At 33.9% G+C, this 20,088-nt stretch overlaps 2 protein-coding genes across 2 annotated transcripts; both read right to left on the reverse strand.

The window, feature by feature from the left end:
- Positions 1-4,666: 4,666 nt before the first annotated feature.
- Positions 4,667-8,258, reverse strand: LOC133692963 (putative wall-associated receptor kinase-like 16). The gene is made up of 3 exons (XM_062114148.1): positions 7,309-8,258; positions 6,953-7,120; positions 4,667-6,052 (listed from the first exon to the last, which is right to left on the reverse strand). The coding sequence occupies exons 1-3, from the start codon at positions 8,189-8,191 to the stop codon at positions 4,857-4,859; spliced, it is 2,247 nt and encodes a 748-aa protein (XP_061970132.1). The 5' UTR covers positions 8,192-8,258; the 3' UTR covers positions 4,667-4,856.
- A 6,618-nt stretch (positions 8,259-14,876) lies between these two features.
- LOC133690467 (wall-associated receptor kinase 1-like) lies at positions 14,877-16,253 on the reverse strand. The gene is made up of 2 exons (XM_062110687.1): positions 16,242-16,253; positions 14,877-15,689 (listed from the first exon to the last, which is right to left on the reverse strand). Exons 1-2 carry the CDS (start codon positions 16,251-16,253, stop codon positions 14,877-14,879), a joined length of 825 nt encoding a protein of 274 aa, XP_061966671.1.
- Between the last annotated feature and the right edge of the window lie 3,835 nt (positions 16,254-20,088).

Below are 20,088 nucleotides of genomic sequence, written 5' to 3' on the forward strand. Positions count from 1 at the left end.
AGCCAGTTGGGATATACGTGACTGAATATCTAAAAGAGCGTGGGTTAGAGGACTTGCGAGCAAGAACTTACTAGAATCGAAGCTTTTTTTTTCTTTTATGTTATTATGTTTTAACAAGTGTTTTTAAAATAGATTGTAATACTTTTATTTTTTTATTTAAATTAATTTTTTTAATATTTTAAAATTATATTAATATGTTGATATTAAAAATAATATTTAAAAAATAAATAATAATTATTTTAATTTATTTTGAAATAAATAATACTTTAAGAAATAACTACTATCGGTAACCAAATTTCTTTTTAGTCGATGCATTACACGGACATGTCAGTACATTTTTTCCTTGAAAAATCTCATTAAAAAATCCCCAAACTAGGAGGTTAATTTCACTTAGATCTTGTGTCTTCTTAATTTCAATAAATATCATGGTAAATTAATTTCAAGAAATTGCATGGCAAATAGAGTGGATGTACGACCTTGACTTGATAGGAACCTTTAAAGTCAGCTAGATTCCACCTTCACAATCTAATGCTGCGGGGCCCACTTGTGGAATTTACTTGCACCTGCCGCCGTGTGGGAGAGGTTTGTGTACTAGTAGCTGTTTGCTGAAAATCATACGCTGGTGAAACAACGAATTATCTCACGCGTGACACAAACTCCTTTGAAATTAAAAATCAAAATCAAAATTAATATTAAAAAAAAAAAAAAAGTAAAGGGGGAAGGGAGGTTGTTTTAGCCCAAAGGAACAATCGTTACTTGGCCATTGAACCTTTGCTAATCTCTCACAATCAACAAAAGTGAATAGATTCTTAAAAAAAAATCGAGAAACAATCTCTAGTAGGGTGCTTTTATAGAGAATATGGTAGCCTGAAAGAAAGTAAATAGCTTCGACTGGACGGGTTTCTTACAAGATCTACATCAACCGAAGCATAAATCGGAGGTTACCTACTCAATTTGAAGAAACGGTTGCGTTTCACGTTCGGGGGCTCTGCTTGGTTTTAATTAATAAAAATAATTAAAAATAAAAATAAAAATTGTAGATGAACTAATCGAAATATTATATTCAGTTTTTTTTGTGTGAAAAAAAGAAACATTTGTACAGGTATTAATTCTACAAAAGTATACTGTTCAGGAACTCCGATGATTTTTAATCAATTCATTAAAAGAAGAAGAAGAAGAAGAAGAAGAAGAAGCTCCAGCCGCAATCCAGCAAACATGAAACATCAACTATACAAGGAAACAAAACAGATCCTTTCTTTTATATATATATATATATATATATATATATATATATATATATATATATATATCTTCTTTTACAATCGATACAGAAATTCTGATCTAGTTGATCATTTTGAAACCAATAAATTAAACTGACTAAGAAAAAAACTGAAAAAGAGACCAATTAATAATGAATATCCTCTTGAAGAGAAGAGAAAAACAAACAAAGAAAGGAAAGATTCTTATGAACAGCACAACAATTTAAGGGGGCATGCACACACAATTTCACAGAAATATAAAACAATCCAAGGAAATGAGAGGGTTGTCGATGTCTTCCATGGGAATAGAGTCACTATCTTGTTGAGCTAGTGCTTCCTTCCCTGCATCTTCATCTATCTTAGAGCTAATACGATGAGTGCAAGTCTCTCTATTCCTCAGACAAGAACTCAATTAGTCTGGGTATTTCATTCTCACGGATGTTTCTGTGATATTAATCTTCAGTCAACATGCTTCAAAATTATAATTAATTTCTCCTGAAAATTTAAATGCGTTTAAGTCTCCTCTCTTTGCAACCCTGGTAGGTAAAGATTTTCTTGTCCCTTGCTTTGAATTCGATTAATACAAGACGTCGACAAGGGAGATATAACCAAAGGGCGGAGGCATATTGAAGATTTGGGTGGGCTATAGTCTATATCAAGATTTTATTAATATTTTTTAATTAGTTTTATTTTAAAATAAATTTGTAATTCTTAATTGAGTTATTAAAAAATTTTAAAAATTTACGTGGAGTTTTCTATATGATGCTTTAGCTTGGGTAAAAAATTCAGAATTTTTGGAGAAATTCAGAAATTTGATGAAAATCACAATTTAACCAGTTTTATATTATTGAACGTAATTTTTAATCCGACCATCAGATTGAACTAAAATTTTACGAGGAATCTTAAAATATATTAAATAAAATCTGATTAAAATTTTAGAATGAACGAACCTTGGTAATGCTAATAAAAAAAAAAAGGATCGTCAAATAAAAGCAAAACAACTCATTAAGGGTAAAATGATTATTTGCCATTAAAAAATAAAACAAATCAGTTATTCCTTTCTTTTATATGTTGCCGACTGGGCAGAAGCAGAATAGAAAAAGAAAGAAAAGAAAAGGCGAGAGAGAGAGAGAGAAGTAAGGGAAAAAATATATTTAAAAAACAAAGTAGGAAAAAAAATAAGAAAAGTGAGAGAATAATCTTGTAAACTTATAAAGTTCAACTTATTAAACACTAATCTAAGAAAGAATCAAGTGAAGGAATGAGGAATTGGGAAAGGAAAAAAATTTAATTACTTTGTTTTCTAGTTGACATGAGATTGTTATTTTATTCATGTTGAAGGGTTTTTACAATATCGATTCAGATTCGATTATAGATAAATTATATTTCACAAAACATCAAAGGATGTAACTTTAATGGTAAGTTTATTCTTACTTTCACTTTAATTTTATGTACTTTCAAATTTATTTTTTAATATTTTGGGTAGTGTATTTAAATTAAAACTTTACCGTTAACTTCAAAAATTCATGTACATGAGTTAATAATTGATCTTAAAAAAGATTTATATATTTATTTAGTAGCTTAGAGTAGGAAACATTTCTGGCTTCGCCCTTGGATATAACCAATCTCAAACCCATTTCATTAGTAAGCTCAAGAGCTTGTTTGAAATTGTGGTAGCGGTTCAAAATGTTTTTCGTTTAAAAATGCATTAAAATAATTTTTTTTATTTTTTAAATGATTTTTGAGATCATCACATCAAAACCATCTGAAAACATAAAAAAATAATTTTTAGCAAAAAACAAAAAAAATTGAATTTTAAGGGAACGCGGTTTCAACCGCATTTTCAAATGCGGCCTAAATGAAAGGCTTAGAATTCACCATTGCTAGTGTCTTTGGGATTATAATAGCGGTGATGGTTCAAAGTGTTTTTCATTTAAAAATATATCAAAATCAATTTTTTTTTATTTTTTAAAAATTATTTTTAATATCAGCACATTAAAACGATATGAAAAAATATATAAAAAATTATTTTAAGCAAAAAAAAAATCTAAAATTTAAGGAAATGCGGCAAACACTTTAGGAAAAGCAAATGTGGTTTTAATTTTATATAATCTATAATCCTCACCAGGAACTAAAATTAGCTTTTAAAAATTCATGCATGGAAAAAACCTGAGGTACCAAAAATAATTGCCTTGTAGTAGTACTTTCAACATTGTTTCATTTTTTTACCATGTAAAAATTAGTTTGAGATCTTATATATTTTTATTAACGTATATGATATTTACTATGGTTTATTATAAGTAAGTATTGATCTTTTTAATTTACGATTATATTTTTTACTCGATATAAAAAAACATGTTAATAGCACCTGCACATCAGTTCTTTTACATTGGAAAAGAAAATTATTTGGCCTGTAGCGAGGTAAGTTGAATAAACATGTTAAGATTTTAATTTTTTTTATATTTATTGGCATATATAATTTTTAATGTATTTAATTAAGTGAATGTATAGGCTTTTTTTTATTTATAATTAGGATAAAAAAACAAAATTTAAAAGCTTGTATATTTAATTTCTTTTGTAAAAAAAAAATTATTTTACTTGCGCGGATATAATGAGTACATACACAAGAGGAATTGGGTTTTAACTAGAGCAGTGGTGGGGGTACCCCTCTCTGCCTAATTGATTGTGATTGCTGCTCTTGATGATTCCTACTGATGGGTGTATTTATTATATCTTCGATATGCCTCTAATTTGATCCATTACCAATCCCTGGACTCCTGAGATTTAATTGGTGATTTCATTAGCTGAGAAATGCATTACTTAAAGGACATGAATTTTATGGTTTGGTCAAAATAAAAGTCCAAATATCTCTACTGTCTTGATTTCTAAATACCTCAACAATTTCAGTATCGAACTGAATTTGTTATACAGTTTTGTACCTTAAGATTAGATTAAAAAAAATGTTTAATAATTTCTCAATAGAGGTATGATAATGGATATTCAGAAATTGAGTTTAAGCTATATTCATGCTTTATCAATTACTTATTGAGTTATGCATCAGGATTAAAGTATTCATTCCGATATGCATTATCTAAATACTAAGAGTAATATATATACACTTGATGCATGCATATTAAAGGATAAGACTACAAGAATGTGGAATCAATTTCTTTACTAAGATCTATAATGATAGATTTTTTTTTTCAAGAAAAATAGAATGATGATTGCCTTTACTGATTTCTTTTTTTGCGGTTGTCTAAATGTCGGGGCGACGATAAAAATTTCCTTCCCAGAGACATACAATCGAAGTCCTTGTCAACGAGCAGGGCATACACCAGAATGTTTGTCCAGCAATTTTTTTGCTTTCAGAAGGAGATCACCGGGAATATTACATTGCAAAATGGAGATAGGATAAAGAGTTTCAATGCGGGTTGAATATTGGACATACTGTCAGAAATTCTTCGTCTTTTAAAATTACAGGACCACTATAACAAAAACAGAACTGGACTGAAATATAGAAAAGAAAAGCATTGCCATGGCGCAAGCTATTATTCAAAGCAAACTATCAAGCGAAGCTGTGACACTAGAATAAAATGTTCATCTGCCATCTCCTTGTGATTGTATTAAATATAGACTGTGATATCCAGCACTTGTACCAGCCATTTCCTCAGAACGAACAGTTTCCGCTGATTCACCAAGCAAGTACTCTGTCTCTTCTACATCTGATTTGTCATTAGTCCAAGGATGTTTTGCAGATGTTCTTAGCCCCTCTAATTCCATTGCTACATGCTTCATGTTGGGTCTTTCCTCTCCTTTTACTCTTAAGCACTTCTTTGCAATGTTGGCAACTCCCTTCAGCTGCCTAATATTATCCTGGTTCACCATGCTATCCTGAAGAATATGGACCAGGCGATCTTCTTTCAGTGCACAAAGAAAATACGATGATAAATTCCTCTCCCCCTCAGGCTTATGGAAGGAAATTGCCTTCATCCCAGTTAGTAGTTCCACAAGAACCACTCCAAAACTGTAAACATCACTTTTGTCCGTCAGTTGGCTTGTGTGCAGGTACTCAGGGTCTAAGTATCCTAGAGTACCTTGCACCATCGTTGACAATTCAACTTGATCCAACGGAATTAACCTAGAAGTGCCAAAATCTGACACTTTTGCCGTGTAACTGTTGTCCAGGAGTATGTTTGTAGACTTGACATCCCTATGAATGATTGGCACAGAAGCTGCGGAATGCAAATATGATAGAACACCTGCAGTTTCAGAAGCTATCTTTAAACGGATTTCCCAGGTCAGGGCCGACACCTTACTCTTGTCGTGAATGTGGTCATAGAGGGTGCCATTTGCAACATATTCATAAACTAGTAATGGGACTTCCATCTCCAAGCAACATCCTAGAAGCTTCACCACATTCCTGTGATTGATTTGGTAAAGAACAACCACCTCATTGATAAACTGCTCGATTTGGCTATGATCGATTGTTTTGGACTTCTTGATTGCAACAGTTCTTCCATCTGTTAAAGTTCCCTTGTAAACTGTACCAAAACCTCCTTGGCCAAGAATTCTACTTTCATGGTACTTGTCAGTGGCTTTCTCGAGTTCTGCAGCTGAAAAGATTTTTGCCGTTTCTGTAACGGGTCCTTCCCTTCTTGATAGCTGCTGCTCCAGCATTAGACCACCATTTTGCCTAAAGAACTTCTCTTTGAGCTTCATTAGCTTCCATTTACTGTATCCCCAGTAGAGCCAAGTAATTCCCATCAACAAAGATGTCAGTCCCGCTCCAATTCCTACATGTACAAGGATGTTGAAACATTAATTTGTAATTAATTATGTACATTGCAGATATGAAAATTCGTCCAAATTGAGCAAGTATACCCGAATGGGGTTAAGATCATAGGGGAAATTATTGCAATTTTTTGCTTCTGTTTAGCGAGTAAACCTTTCGAGTTAATAAGAAATATTTGAAATCATGTATAAAAGGTGGAGGGAAAAAATTTCCCATCAAGAAGTTCCGGTTGAAATGATCCCGCGGCAATATAGAATAAATTAAAAACGAGTACATTTGTAGTGGATTTGACTTTGAAACGTTGTGGGCCTTGAAGTTCCAGAGTTTATATGGATCAAATTAGATTCCTCTCAGTTTTGTTTTCTGAAATACCAAGGGCTGCAAATTTGAGATGAAATAAATCTAGAATAGTGTCTGGATATTTCAAGTCACTTTTGCATCGCCAGCTACTTCAAATTTTATTGATAAAATAAATTCTAGCCAAAGCTCTGACATCCGGTCAAGCATTTATCACAATACTTCTAAACAACTGCATGAATTTCAGTATATACTTTGAAAATGTAAGAATCCTGAAAAGAAAATTAACAAAAATCTACTCTCAATTCCTGCTACAAGAGGCCAGTATGAGTATTAAACTTAGGTCTCTGATGGAGGGAACCAAGTATTAGGATGAACTAGAAGTAGGGACTGTGATATAGTTTTAATAATACTGCCTATCACATCACAGCCTCATCTAAATAACAAGAACTAAAAATTGGCACATGTATATATCCTATCCAAATTAAAATGAGAAACCAAAAAAACCAAACAGTTACCTTTAATGTCACATGAAAGATCTATACACAATAGTATGTACATGAACATCGGGATTGAAAATGAAGAAGATGATATACGAACTTACCGACAGCGATCTGAATCACTGATGATCGATTGCGGATGCAGCGTTCTCCATCTATTCTCCCATCTCCATGGTACCCCTTGGGGCAAGAACATGTATAATTCCCTTCGGTGTCGATGCAATTGTGGCTGCAATTGTGGGCTACTTTTGGATCTGAGCATTCATTAATGTCTGCAGAAGCATCATAAAGAGAAGCCTTTATGTAAAACCATAGTAAATTCTCATAATTTCAAGTAATCCAAGTTCGAAAAATCAGATTAGAGATCTCCTCGGAATCAATTACAAATAATTTAACTTTCTCTTTATGTAAGTAAAAAATTATAAAAAACAGGAATAAAATTAAGAAAAAGAATGCATACTTCGGCAACCATTTGGGAGGTATGGATTTCCTTGATAGCCATCTAAGCATTTGCAAATGTACCCAGACCCATTTTCAGGGTCATGACATTTGCTCTGTCCTTGACATGCATTAGACATCCTGTTCTTTTCCAAGGTTTCGCAGTTATTGCGCCCAATACTCCAATCAACTATAATAGGAAGCTTATCTACTGTCTCTAAATCCGACAGGTTACTTGGAAAAAAGGTGAACTGCTTTTCTTCAATCATGAAGGCAAAGCTGCAAGGATTGAATTCCCAGATTCCCGTATGATTATTGTCACTAGCTGCGTTTACGTTGAAGTACTTAATTCCTTTGGCAATGGAGGTTTGGCAGCAACCAATTCCGGAGCACGTGTTTGGTACAAATGTTTTGTTGCTACATTTGGAAATGCATCCTACCAGGTATTTATCATTATTGTCTTCTCGTCTACCTCGCATTTCAGCTACAGTATCACAGCCGATAGCGACGAACATATTGTCAGTGTCAGAAACAACGTATGGACCTTCGATGGATAGGTTTATCCAGGGTCTGTTTTTCGTTGTTCGTGCACCTGCCTGATTATAGCAATCCTTAGCTATATAATGCATGCTGCGTAGCTTCCCATCAAGGGTTATTTCTGTGACCTCTATGCTACCATTCCCTAAAAACGCTTTTGGAGGGTTGAAAGTATGATTGCAAGTTATGAGGAACTTAGAGTCGTAGTAGCAATCTTTTTCCGTGCCAAATGGATATGGGATACTAACATTCCCACATCTATCTTCTTGGCATCCAGGCTTCGCTATAGGAAACCCTGTTGCTGCTGTAACTGCTGCTAACAACACTCCCGTTGTTGTGAACTGTAAGGCCAATCCTCGAATTCTCATACTTTTCTGTTTAATTAGAATGGAGTCGGGTGGTGCAAAACTCACTGTGGCAGCTAGCCTTTTTTATAAAGCAAATTACCCCGATATTGGTCGATGGAAGACCAAATTATTAGGCTTGAATGCCAGTTGGGATATATGTGACTGAATATCTAAAAGTCAAGCCCCCTAATTTGAATATGGAAGTGTCAGTACATTTTTTCCTTGAGAAATCTCATTATAAATCCCCAGACTTTGAGGTCAATTTCAATTAGGTCCTCGATCTTTCTTTTCTCAATTAGAACCTCGACGTAGGAAAGAATTCTCGGCCAGATCCATCATTTGATTTTAGTCAGCAAATTTACTTGCACTTGCTACGTGACAGAGGTTTGTGTATTGGTAGCCGCCTGCCGTAAATCAAACGGCGAGGCAATTGATTTCAAGAAATTGCATGGCAAATAGAGTGGATGTGCGACCTTCACTTGAGAGGTAACCTGTTAAAGTCAGCTAGATTCCACCTTCACAGTCTAATGCTGCGGGGCCCACTTGTGTGGCAGTGGTTTGTGTACTAGTAGCTGTCTGCCGGTAATCAAACGCTGGTGAAACAACGAATTATCTCACGCATGACACAGACCCCTTTTAAATCAAAATCAAAATCAAAATCAAAATTAATTTTTTTTTTTAAAAAAAAAACTAAAGGGGGAAGGGAGGTTATTTTAGCCCGATGGAACAATTGTTAATTAGCTATTGAACCTTTGTTAATTTCTCACAAACAAAAATTCTTGCAGAGGAACAATGTATAGCAGGGTGTTTTTTAAGAGACTAGGTAACCTGAAAGATAGTAGTCATGTAAAGAAAATAATTCTTTTTAAATCAAAAGTTATAATTTCAACTTACTTTTACTTTTCATCCTCTTATATTTAACCTTTTTTCTAAACAGCCAAACTAAATTCTTCATTATAAAATTAAAAACCATCAAGATATTTTTTTTAACCATGAAAACCGGAAAAAAAAACAGTACGGAACAACCTATCAAGTTCATGTACTAGATCTACTAGATCTACATCAACCGAAGCATAAATCCGAGGTTACCTACTCTTGAATTTGAAGAGACGATGGCGTTTCACGTTCAGGGGCACTACAAATCAACGGCGCAGGCCATTTAAAGAACAAAAAAAAAACATTGAGTTCATTGTATAGGGATTAATTCCACGAAAGTATACAGTCCAGGAACTCCGATGATTTTTAACCAATTCATTAAAATAAAAAAAAATAAAAAAAAACTCCAGCCGCTTTCCAGCAAACATGAAACATCCAATATATAAGGAAACAAACAGATCCTTTTTTCTTTTATATATATATCTTCTTTTACAATCGATACAGAAATTCTGATCTAGTTGATCATTTTGAAACCAATAAATGAAACTGATTAATAAAAAAACAGAAAAAGAAACCAATTAATAATGAATATCCTCTTGAAGAGAAGAGAAAAACAAACAAACAAAGTAAAGATTCTTATGAACAGCACAACAAATTAAGGGGGCAAGCACACACAATTTCACAGAAATATAAAACAATCCAAGGAAATGAGAGGATTGTCGATGTCTTCCATGGGAATAGAGCCGCTATCTTGTTGAGCTCGTGCTTCTTTTACTGCATCTTCATCTGTCTTAGAGCTAATACGATGAGTGCAAGTCTCTCTATTCCTCAGACAAGAACTCAATTAGTCTGGGTATTTCATTCTCACGGATGATTCTGTGATATTAATCTTCAGTCAACATGCTTCAAAATTATAATTAATTTCTCCTTAAAATTTAAATGCGTTTAAGTCTCCTCTCTTTGCAACCCTGGTAGGTAAAGATTTTCTTGTCCCTTGCTTTGAATTCGATTAATACAAGACGTCGACAAGGGAGATATAACCAATTTCAAACCCGTTTCATAATTAGCAAGCCTTAATCAAAGGCTTAGAATTCGCCATTGCATAGATTTCAGAAAGAGCAAACGTGGTTTTAATTTTATATAATCTATAATCCTCACCAGGAACTAAAATTAGCTTTTAAAAGTTCATGCATGGCAAAAACCTAAGGTGCCAAAAATAATTGCCCCACCATAGCAATGTGAATGTTATTCCATTCTTATACTATGTAAAAATTAGTTTGAAATTTTACATATCTTTATTAACACGTGATATTTACTATAGTTTATTATAAATATTGATCTTTTTTATTTATAATTATATTTTTTAATTACTCGATATCAAAAAACATGTTAATAACATACATATATTAGTTTTTTATATTAAAAAAAATTATTTGACGTGTAGTAAGGCAAGTTGAATAAACATGATAAAACTTTGTATTTTATATTTATTAACCTAAATAGGTCTTAATAAATATTAATTAAGTGAATAGGCTTAGTTGAATATGCTCTTATTTAAAATATGGAGATACCCGTAGTTCTTTTGCCCCATACCTAGTAGCTACTGAGTAGGCTTCTACAGCCCAATCTCATAATAAGCAAATAGGGTAGACACATCGTAGAAGAAAGGCTAGGAACAGAGAAAGAGCTGGTACTTTCTCTGGGAACTCTCTTCTTATTTAATTTAAGGCTCATGGCTTCCTTGGATGCTCTATGGAGGGATATAAGACTTCTCTATCTCCGTCTTCCTGATTCCTGTTGATTTCATGTCTTGTCGGCATTACCACATTTGGAGTAAGAAAAGTAGGGGAGGTTTTCTTGTTCAAGCTGCGGTGGTCTTCTCTTTAGGGACCGTTTGGGAACGCGGCTGCGGCTGCGTTTCCAAAAAATTTGAATTTTTTTTTTTTTTTTGCTAAAATTTAATATGGTTTGTACGTTTTGGATCGTTTTGATGTGCTGATGTTAAAAATGATTTTTAAAAAATGAAAAAACATCGTTGGCATGCATTTTGGCACGAAAAGTTATTTGAAAAGCACCCGCAACCACACTGCCAAACGAGCTCTTAATAGCATAGATAGGTAGAAGATAAAAAAGAAAAGAATCTGGTTCTAGGAGCCTAGCTGCTATAGTATAGAATCATCATCTTACTCTTCACCGGCAAGCAACCAAGAAGTATGCCTAACCCAGCACGGGTCTTTCCTCACTCAGGAATGCAGGTAGCGAAGCTAGACCGCTAAGAAGCCTTGAGCTCTTTCGTCTGTGGAAGGGCTATCTACTTTTTTCTTATGTCCCAAGGGACTTCCTCGATCAATAAAGGGTCTTAGTATTTTTCACATATGATATTTACTTTGTTTTTTATTTTAATATATTTCTAAATAAAAAAACTTACTATTACACTATGTCTCTTCTAATTCAAGCCGCTTAATTTTGAATATGAAAACGTAAATATATTTTTTTATTAAAAAATCTCATTAAAAAATCCTGAAAACTGTGAGGTTAATTTCACTTAGGTCCTCGTGTCCTCTTAATTTCAAGAAATATCAAATTATTTTCAAGAAATTGCATAGTAAATAGAGTGGATGTGGGACCTTAACTTGATAGCTAACCTATTAAAGTCAGCTAGATTCCATCTCCACAGTCTAATTCTGCGGGGCCCACTTGTGGAATTTACTTGCACTTGCCGTGTGGCAGAGATTTGTGTACTAGCAGCTGTCTGCCCAAATCATACGCTGGTGAAACATTCGGCAATCTCACGCATGACACAAACCCCTTTTAAATTAAATCAAAATTAATATTAAAAAAAAAAGAGTAAAGGGGGAAGGGAGGTTATTTTAGCCCAAAGGAACAATCGTTACTTGGCCATTGGACCTTTGCTAATTTCTCACAATCAACGAAAGTGAATAGATTTTAACAAAAATTAAGAAACAATCTAATCTATAAAATGGGTGTTTTATAGAGAATATGGTAAAAAGATAGTAATGTGAAAAATAAAATTTTCTTTTTAAATAAAATGTTATCATTTCAACTTACTTTTACTTTTCATACTTTTTTTATTTAATCTTTTTATAAATGACAAAACTAAATTTTTCAAACTAATTTCATTTTAAGATATTATTTTAGATGATATCACAACAACCCAAATGAAAACGACACAAAACAAACTATCAAGTCCCTTTACCAATAATCACAATATGAAAAGCTAAAATTGAAAAAAAATGATAGCCTTAATAAAAAAGAAAATTAAGAAGAATATAAAATAAAAACATTGTTTGGATCCACAAGGTTTTCATTCAAAGACCATAGTAAAAGACCGGGGCTTTTGACGGAGTGAATTGAAGCAGTGACGTTAAAATTAAGCGATTGATAAAATATAAAACAAAATCCAGCAAATATCAGTTATGAATAATTAACAAAGCAGCGATGGTGGAGTCAATCTGCATGGATTAATTAAGCTCGATGGTAAACATATCTTCGATTCTTGAGGCTTGCCATCGTTTCCCAACTTGCTGATATTTAGCAGTGCAGCATTCAGAATCTCACCAGCCTGATAAGCTAAAACCAAGCAACGAGTTCAAAGATCTCGTTAGACTAATAAACAAATAGTACCGAAGCATAAATCCGAGGTTGCCTACTCAATTTGAAGAGACGGTTGCGTTTCACGTTCAGGGGCTCTGCTTGGTTTTAATTAATAAAAATTGTAGATGAACTAATCGAAATATTATCTTAAGCTTTTTTTTGTGAAAAAAAAAAAACATCTGTACAGGTATTAATTCTACAAAAGTATACAGTTCAGGAACTCCGATGATTTTTAATCAATTCATTAAAAAAAGAAGAAGAAGAAGCTCCAGCCGCAATCCAGCAAACATGAAACATCAACTATACAAGGAAACAAACAGAGCCTTTTTTCTTTTATATATATATCTTCTTTTACAATCGATACAGAAATTCTGATCTAGTTGATCATTTTGAAACCAATAAATGAAACTGATTAAAAAAAAACAGAAAAAGAAACCAATTAATAATGAATATCCTCTTGAAGATAAGAGAAAAACAAACAAACAAAGTAAAGATTCTTATGAACAGCACAACAATTTAAGGGGGCATGCACACACAATTTCACAGAAATATAAAACAATCCAAGGAAATGAGAGGGTTGTCGATGTCTTCCATGGGAATAGAGTCACTATCTTGTTGAGCTAGTGCTTCTTTTACTGCATCTTCATCTATTTTAGAGCTAATACGATGAATGCAAGTCTCTCTATTCCTCAGACAAGAACTCAATTAGTCTGGGTATTTCATTCTCACGGATGATTCTGTGATATTAATCTTCAGTCAACATGCTTCAAAATTATAATTAATTTCTCCTTAAAATTTAAATGCGTTTAAGTCTCCTCTCTTTGCAACCCTGGTAGGTAAAGATTTTCTTGTCCCTTGCTTTGAATTCGATTAATACAAGACGTCGACAAGGGAGATATAACCAATTTCAAACCCGTTTCATAATTAGCAAGCCTTAATCAAAGGCTTAGAATTCGCCATTGCTACAGTGTTTAATATTGCAGTAATTATGGTAGTTTATTTCACTTTTAAATATATTAAAATAATTATTTTTGATATTAACACATTAAAATAATCTGAAAATATAAAATAAAAAAATTATTTTAAATAAAAAATAAAATTTCAAAATTTAAAAAAATATAATTTATACGATATTTCCAAACACTTTAAAAGAGCAAACGTGGTTTTAATTTTATATAATATATAATCCTCACTAGGAACTAAAATTAGCTTTTAAAAGTTCATGCATGGCAAAAACCTGAGGTGCCAAAAGTAATTGCCTCACCGTAGCAATTTCAAGTTCCATTCTTTTATTATGTAAAAATAAGTTTGAGTTTTGTATATTTTTATTAATACATATGAAATTTATTACAAGTAAGTATTAATTTTTTTATTTATGATTATATTTTTTTCTCAATATCAAAAAACATGTTAATAAAAACTATATATTAATTTTTTTACATTAAAAATGAAAATTATTTTATTTTTAGCGAGACGAGTTCAATAAACATGTTAAAACTTTATTTTTTATAGTTATTGACACATATAATTCTCAATGTATTTAATTAAGTATGTATAGACTTTTTTTTATTTATAATTAATATAAAAAAAACAAAATTTAAAAGCTTTCATATTTAACTTTTTTTTATAAAAAAAAGTTCTGACTTGCGATTAAACACGGATATAATGAGTATATACACAAGAGGAATTGGGTTTTAACAAGAGCAGTGGTGGGGGTGCCCTTCTCTGCCTATTTGATTGTGATTGCTGCTTTTGATGATTCCTACTAATGGGTGTATTTATTATATCTTTGATATGCCTCTAATTTGATCCATTAGCAATCCCTGGACTCCTGAGATTTAATTGCCTTTACTGATTTCTTTTTTAGTGGTTGTCTAAATGTTGGGGCGACGATAAAAATTTTCTTCCCAGAGACATACAATCGAAGTCTTTGTCAACGAGCATGGCATACACCAGAATGTTTGTCCAGCAATTGTTTTGCTTTCAGAAGGAGATCACCTGGAATATTACATTGCAAAATGGAGATAGGATAAAGAGTTTCAATGCGGGTTGACTATTGGACATACTGTCAGAAATTCTTCGTCTTTTAAAATTACAGGACCACTATAACAAAAACAGAACCGGACTGAAATATAGAAAAGAAAAGCATTGCCATGGCGCAAGCTATTATTCAAAGCAAACTATCAAGCGAAGCTGTGACACTAGAATAAAATGTTCATCTGCCATCTCCTTGTGATTGCATTAAATATAGACTGTGATAGCCAGCACTTGTACCAGCCATTTCCTCAGAACGAACAGTTTCCGCTGATTTACCAAGCAAGTACTCTGTCTCTTCTACATTTGATACGTCATTAGTCCAAGGATGTTTTGCAGATGTTCTTAGCCCCTCTAATTCCATTGCTACATTCTTCATGTTGGGTCTTTCCTCTCCTTTTACTCTTAAGCACTTCTTCGCAATGTTGGCAACTTCCTTAAGCTGCCTAATGTTATCCTGGTTCACCATGCAATCCTGAAGAATATGGACCAGGCGATCTTCTTTCATTGCACAAAGAAAATACGATGATAAATTCCTCTCCCCCTCAGGCTTATAGAAGGAAATTGTCTTCATCCCAGTTAGTAGTTCCACAAGAACCACTCCAAAACTGTAAACATCACTTTTGTCCGTCAGTTGGCTTGTGTGCAAGTACTCAGGGTCTAAGTATCCTAGAGTACCTTGCACCATCGTTGACAATTCAACTTGATCCAACGGAATTAACCTAGAAGTGCCAAAATCTGACACTTTTGCCGTGTAACTGTTGTCCAGGAGTATGTTCGTAGACTTGACATCCCTATGAATGATTGGTACAGAGGCTGCGGAATGCAAATATGATAGAACACCTGCAGTTTCAGAAGCTATCTTTAAACGGATTTCCCAGGTGAGGGCCGACACCTTACTCTTGTCGTGAATGTGGTCATAGAGGGTGCCATTTGGAACATATTCATAAACTAGTAATGGGACTTCTGTCTCCAAGCTGTTGAAGTTTGGTACCTAAGCTAGAACAGATTACTTAGCAGTAATCTACTGCATGATTATCTAGTTGTTAGCTGAGATTACTATCTAGATTAGGATATGTTTTAATTCTTTTGTTAAGTTTATCTAGGATTAAACTAACTTGTAAACATCTCCTTAAAATAAAGGAGAAGTTGGCTGGTACGTTTCTAGAGTTTGTTTTTCTTTGTAATTTTGTTTTCTTTTCCTATAAATAAAAGGGCATGGGATGGCAGTAACCAATAACTCAATTCTGCTCTTTGTTCTTTATACTTAAATACTTATAAGTTCTGTGTTTTTTCTGTTTTTGTTCTTTCTATCGTGGACTTAGTTCTTTGTTCTTTTCTCTTTTATCAGCAAACATAAGGTTGTTCTTTATCTTACTACAATTGGTATCAGAGCATCCTTAGGATCTTTGAAGGGTTTTTTTGTGAGTGAGAAACACGAGAGTACAGTGAGGATAAATCAAAGTTTTTACTTTGAGGGTTGGTGAGTGAAAAACACGAGAGAATAAAGTGAGTTTTTTTTTAATGGATTCTGCAAACTTTTCACCAAAAACACCATTGTTTACGGGACAGAATTTTGGTGTGTGGGCTGTAAAAATGGAAACCTATCTCAAAGCTCTTGATTTATGGGAGATAGTGGAAAGTGATAGGCAACCTACTCCTTTAGGTAACAATCCCACAATTGCACAGATGAAGTTCTTTAATGAAGAAAAGGCAAAGAGATTCAAAGCTCTTTCTTGTCTTCATAGTGCTGTAAGTGAAGACATCTTCACAAGGATCATGGCATGCAAATCTGCCAAGGAAACATGGGATAAATTAAAAGCAGAGTTCCATGGTGATGAGAAGTCAAGAAGGATGCATATTCTGAATCTGAGAAGACAATTCGAAGGTCTGAAGATGAAAGAAAATGAGAGCATCAAAGATTTCTCTTCTCAAATTTCGAAACTTGTGAATCAAGTAAGACTTTTGGGAGAAGATTTTCCAGACTCTAGAATTGTAGAGAAAGTCCTAGTGAGTCTGCCAGGAAAGTTTGAACATAAAATCTGTTCTTTAGAAGATTCTAAAGATTTTTCTGAAATTAGCTTGCAAGAACTGGTAAATGCATTGCAAGCTGTGGAGCAAAGGCAAGCATATAGACAAGAAGGATCAAGTGAAGGAGCTCTTGTAGCAGTTTACAAGGATAAGAGTCGGGCTAAGAACAATTTCAGAAATAATCAAGAAGGAAAAAGAGAAAAAGGAAGGAGCTGGAAATCTGCTAACTGGCAACAGAACATCAATAACAGCTTCATGAGGGGGAAAGAGAAGAAAGAGCATTTTCCTGCTTGCAAATACTGTCAGAAAACTAATCATCTTGAAGCATGGTGTTGGCTCAAGAATGCTCAATGCCGAAACTGCAAGCAATTTGGGCACATCCAAAGATTTTGCAAAAATAAAACAGAAGCTGGACAACAAGCTTAAGTAGCTGATTGTTCAGAAGTCAAAGAAGATCTTTTATTCATGGTCACAATTCAGGACATGTGTAATTCAGCAGAGCAAAAGGACTCATCATGGCTCATTGATAGCGGCTGCACTAACCATATGACAGCAGACTTAAGCTTATTCAAAGACTTGGATAAAAGCTACCTATCTAAAGTCAGAATTGGCAATGGAGACTTTGTGAAGGTTGAAGGAAAAGGAGCAATTGCAGTAGAAACACTGTCAGGTACAAAAATTCTTAAAAATGTTCTTTATGTGCCTAAAATCAACCAAAATCTAGTTAGTGTGGGTCAATTGATTGAATCTGGCTATTCAATAGTCTTTAATGATGGAGTGTGTGACATTAAAGATAAAAATGGAGTACTTTTACTTTCTGCAAAAATGATGAACCGAAGCTTTAATGTTAACTGGAAGGAAGTATGTTTGAGTGCCAATACCTATGAGAACAATGAATCTGTTCTTTGGCACAAAAGGTTGGGACACTTCAACTATGCAACTCTAAAAAGAATGGCTGACCAGCAGATGACTCACGGGTTACCAGATATTCAAGAACAACAAATTATTTGTGAAGCTTGTCAGCTGGGAAAACAAACCAGAACTGTGTTTCCTGACAATGCATATAGGGCAGTGTCAAAACTCCAGCTTGTACATACAGATGTGTGTGGACCTATGCACAATGAATCATTAAATGGTTCAAAGTATTTTCTTCTATTTATTGATGATTTTAGTAGGTACTGCTGGGTTTACTTTCTAAAATCCAAAGCTGATGTGTTTGCTGAGTTTGTTAAGTTCAAGGCAGCAGTTGAACTAGAAACAGGAAACAAATTGAAGATATTGAGATCTGACAATGGAGGAGAGTATACCTCTCGACAATTTGAAGCATACCTTGCTAAAGAAGGGATTAAACACCAGCTGACTATTCCCTACACACCACAGCAGAATGGTGTAAGTGAAAGAAGAAACCGAACATTGATGGAGATGGCAAGATGTTTGCTATATGAGAAGAAGCTGCCATTGAATTTCTGGGCAGAAGCAGTAAACACAGCATCATATCTTATAAACCGAATGGCTTCAAGAGTTTTAGCAGATAAAACTCCTTATGAACTCTGGTATGGTTTTAAACCTAGTATTGATCATTTAAAGGTGTTTGGTAGTATTTGTTATGTTCTGAAACCTGAAGTTGGAAGAAGAAAACTTGATCAAAAGGCTGATATAGGGATCTTTATAGGCTATAGTACAACATCAAAGGCTTATAAAATTTATGATCTGAATTTTAACAAAGTTGTGGTTGCTAGAAATGTCAAAGTTGTAGAAAATGCTACTTGGGATTGGAAAAATTCATCAGGTGAAGGATCAAAACAGATACAACAAACTGAGTGGGATGCTGCAGAGAATATTGATGATCAACCAGTAAAGGGAACAAGATCTCTATCAGATATCTATAGCAGGTGCAATGTAGCTGAGGCAGAACCTGTAGATGTTGAAGAAGCTATGAATTCTCAAGTTTGGATAGCAGCAATGAAGGAGGAGCTTGCAATGATAGACAAAAATCAAACATGGATGCTAGTTGACAGACCAACTCATAAGAAGGTAATTGGAGTGAAATGGATTTTCAAAACAAAATTAAATGCAAATGGTAAGATCAACAAGCATAAAGCCAGACTTGTAGTGAAAGGATATTCACAAGAGGCAGGGATCGACTTCACAGAAACTTTTGCTCCAGTTTCCAGACATGAAACAATGAAGCTCCTGCTTGCTCTAGCAGCACAAAACGGTTGGTATATATTTCAATTGGATGTTAAATCTGCATTTTTGAATGGTGTGCTAAATGAAGAGATTTATGTTGAGCAACCTGCTGGTTTTGAAAAATCAAATTCAACAAACAAAGTTTATTTACTGAAGAAGGCATTGTATGGATTGAAACAAGCTCCTAGAGCTTGGTATAGCAGGTTGGATAATCATCTTTTAAGCCTGGGATTTAACAGGAGCATGAATGAGGTAACTTTATATGTGAAGCATGCTGATGGACATAAACTCATTGTATCAGTTTATGTTGATGATTTGCTAATCACAGGGGACAAGGAGCAGCTTGTAGAGGAATTCAAAACCAATATGAAAGACATGTTTGAGATGAATGAACTTGGTTTGTTGACATATTTTTTAGGAATGGAAGTAACTCAGTCTGATCAAGGTTACTTTCTTTGTCAAAAACGTTTTTCCTTGAAAATACTAGACAATTTTGCAATGAGCAAATGCAAGCCAGTAAGCACACCTATGATACAGGGGCAGAAGCTAATGAAAGAAGATGGATCTCCAAAAGCTGATGGGAAAGTCTACAGGAGTCTAATTGGGAGTTTGCTATATTTAACAGCCACACGTCCTGACATTCAATTTGCTGTGAATTATCTTTCCAGGTTCATGCAAGAGCCAAGTCAAAACCACTTTGTGGCAGCTAAGAGAGTATTAAGATATTTGAAAGGGACTGCAGGTTTTGGCATACATTTTGTGAAGTCCAGCTCAATCAATCTTGTTGGATTTTCAGACAGTGACTGGGGAGGAAGTGATGAAGGAATGATGAGTACTTCAGGCTACTGTTTTGCTGTGGGAAAGAGTGTGTTTTGCTGGAATTCAAAGAAACAATCGGTGGTGGCACATTCTACAGCAGAGGCTGAATATATAGCTGCTTATGTAGCAGCAAAACAACTTATATGGCTGAGGAAGATGCTAAGTGACTTAGATTGCAATCAACAAAATCCCACAACATTGTTTTGTGACAACACATCAGCTATAGCCATTTCTAAAAATTCTGTTTTTCATGATAGAACCAAGCACATGAAAATCAAATATCATGCAATCAGGCAGTTTCAGCAAGAAGGAGAACTGGAACTATGCTACTGCACTTCTGAAGATCAACTAGC

This window comes from Populus nigra, chromosome 4, assembly GCF_951802175.1.
Source record: "Populus nigra chromosome 4, ddPopNigr1.1, whole genome shotgun sequence".
NCBI lineage: Eukaryota > Viridiplantae > Streptophyta > Magnoliopsida > Malpighiales > Salicaceae > Populus > Populus nigra.

What these genes read in the sequence shown, in the direction of transcription:
- LOC133692963 (XM_062114148.1), bottom strand. Translation starts at nt 8,191, where the DNA reads ATGAGAATTCGAGGATTGGCCTTACAGTTCACAACAACGGGAGTGTTG. An exon ending in CCTCCCAAATGGTTGCCGAA is followed by an intron (nt 7,121 to 7,308) that starts GTATGCATTCTT and finishes ATGCTTCTGCAG; the next exon opens with ACATTAATGAATGCTCAGAT. An exon ending in AGTGATTCAGATCGCTGTCG is followed by an intron (nt 6,053 to 6,952) that starts GTAAGTTCGTAT and finishes TTGTACATGTAG; the next exon opens with GAATTGGAGCGGGACTGACA.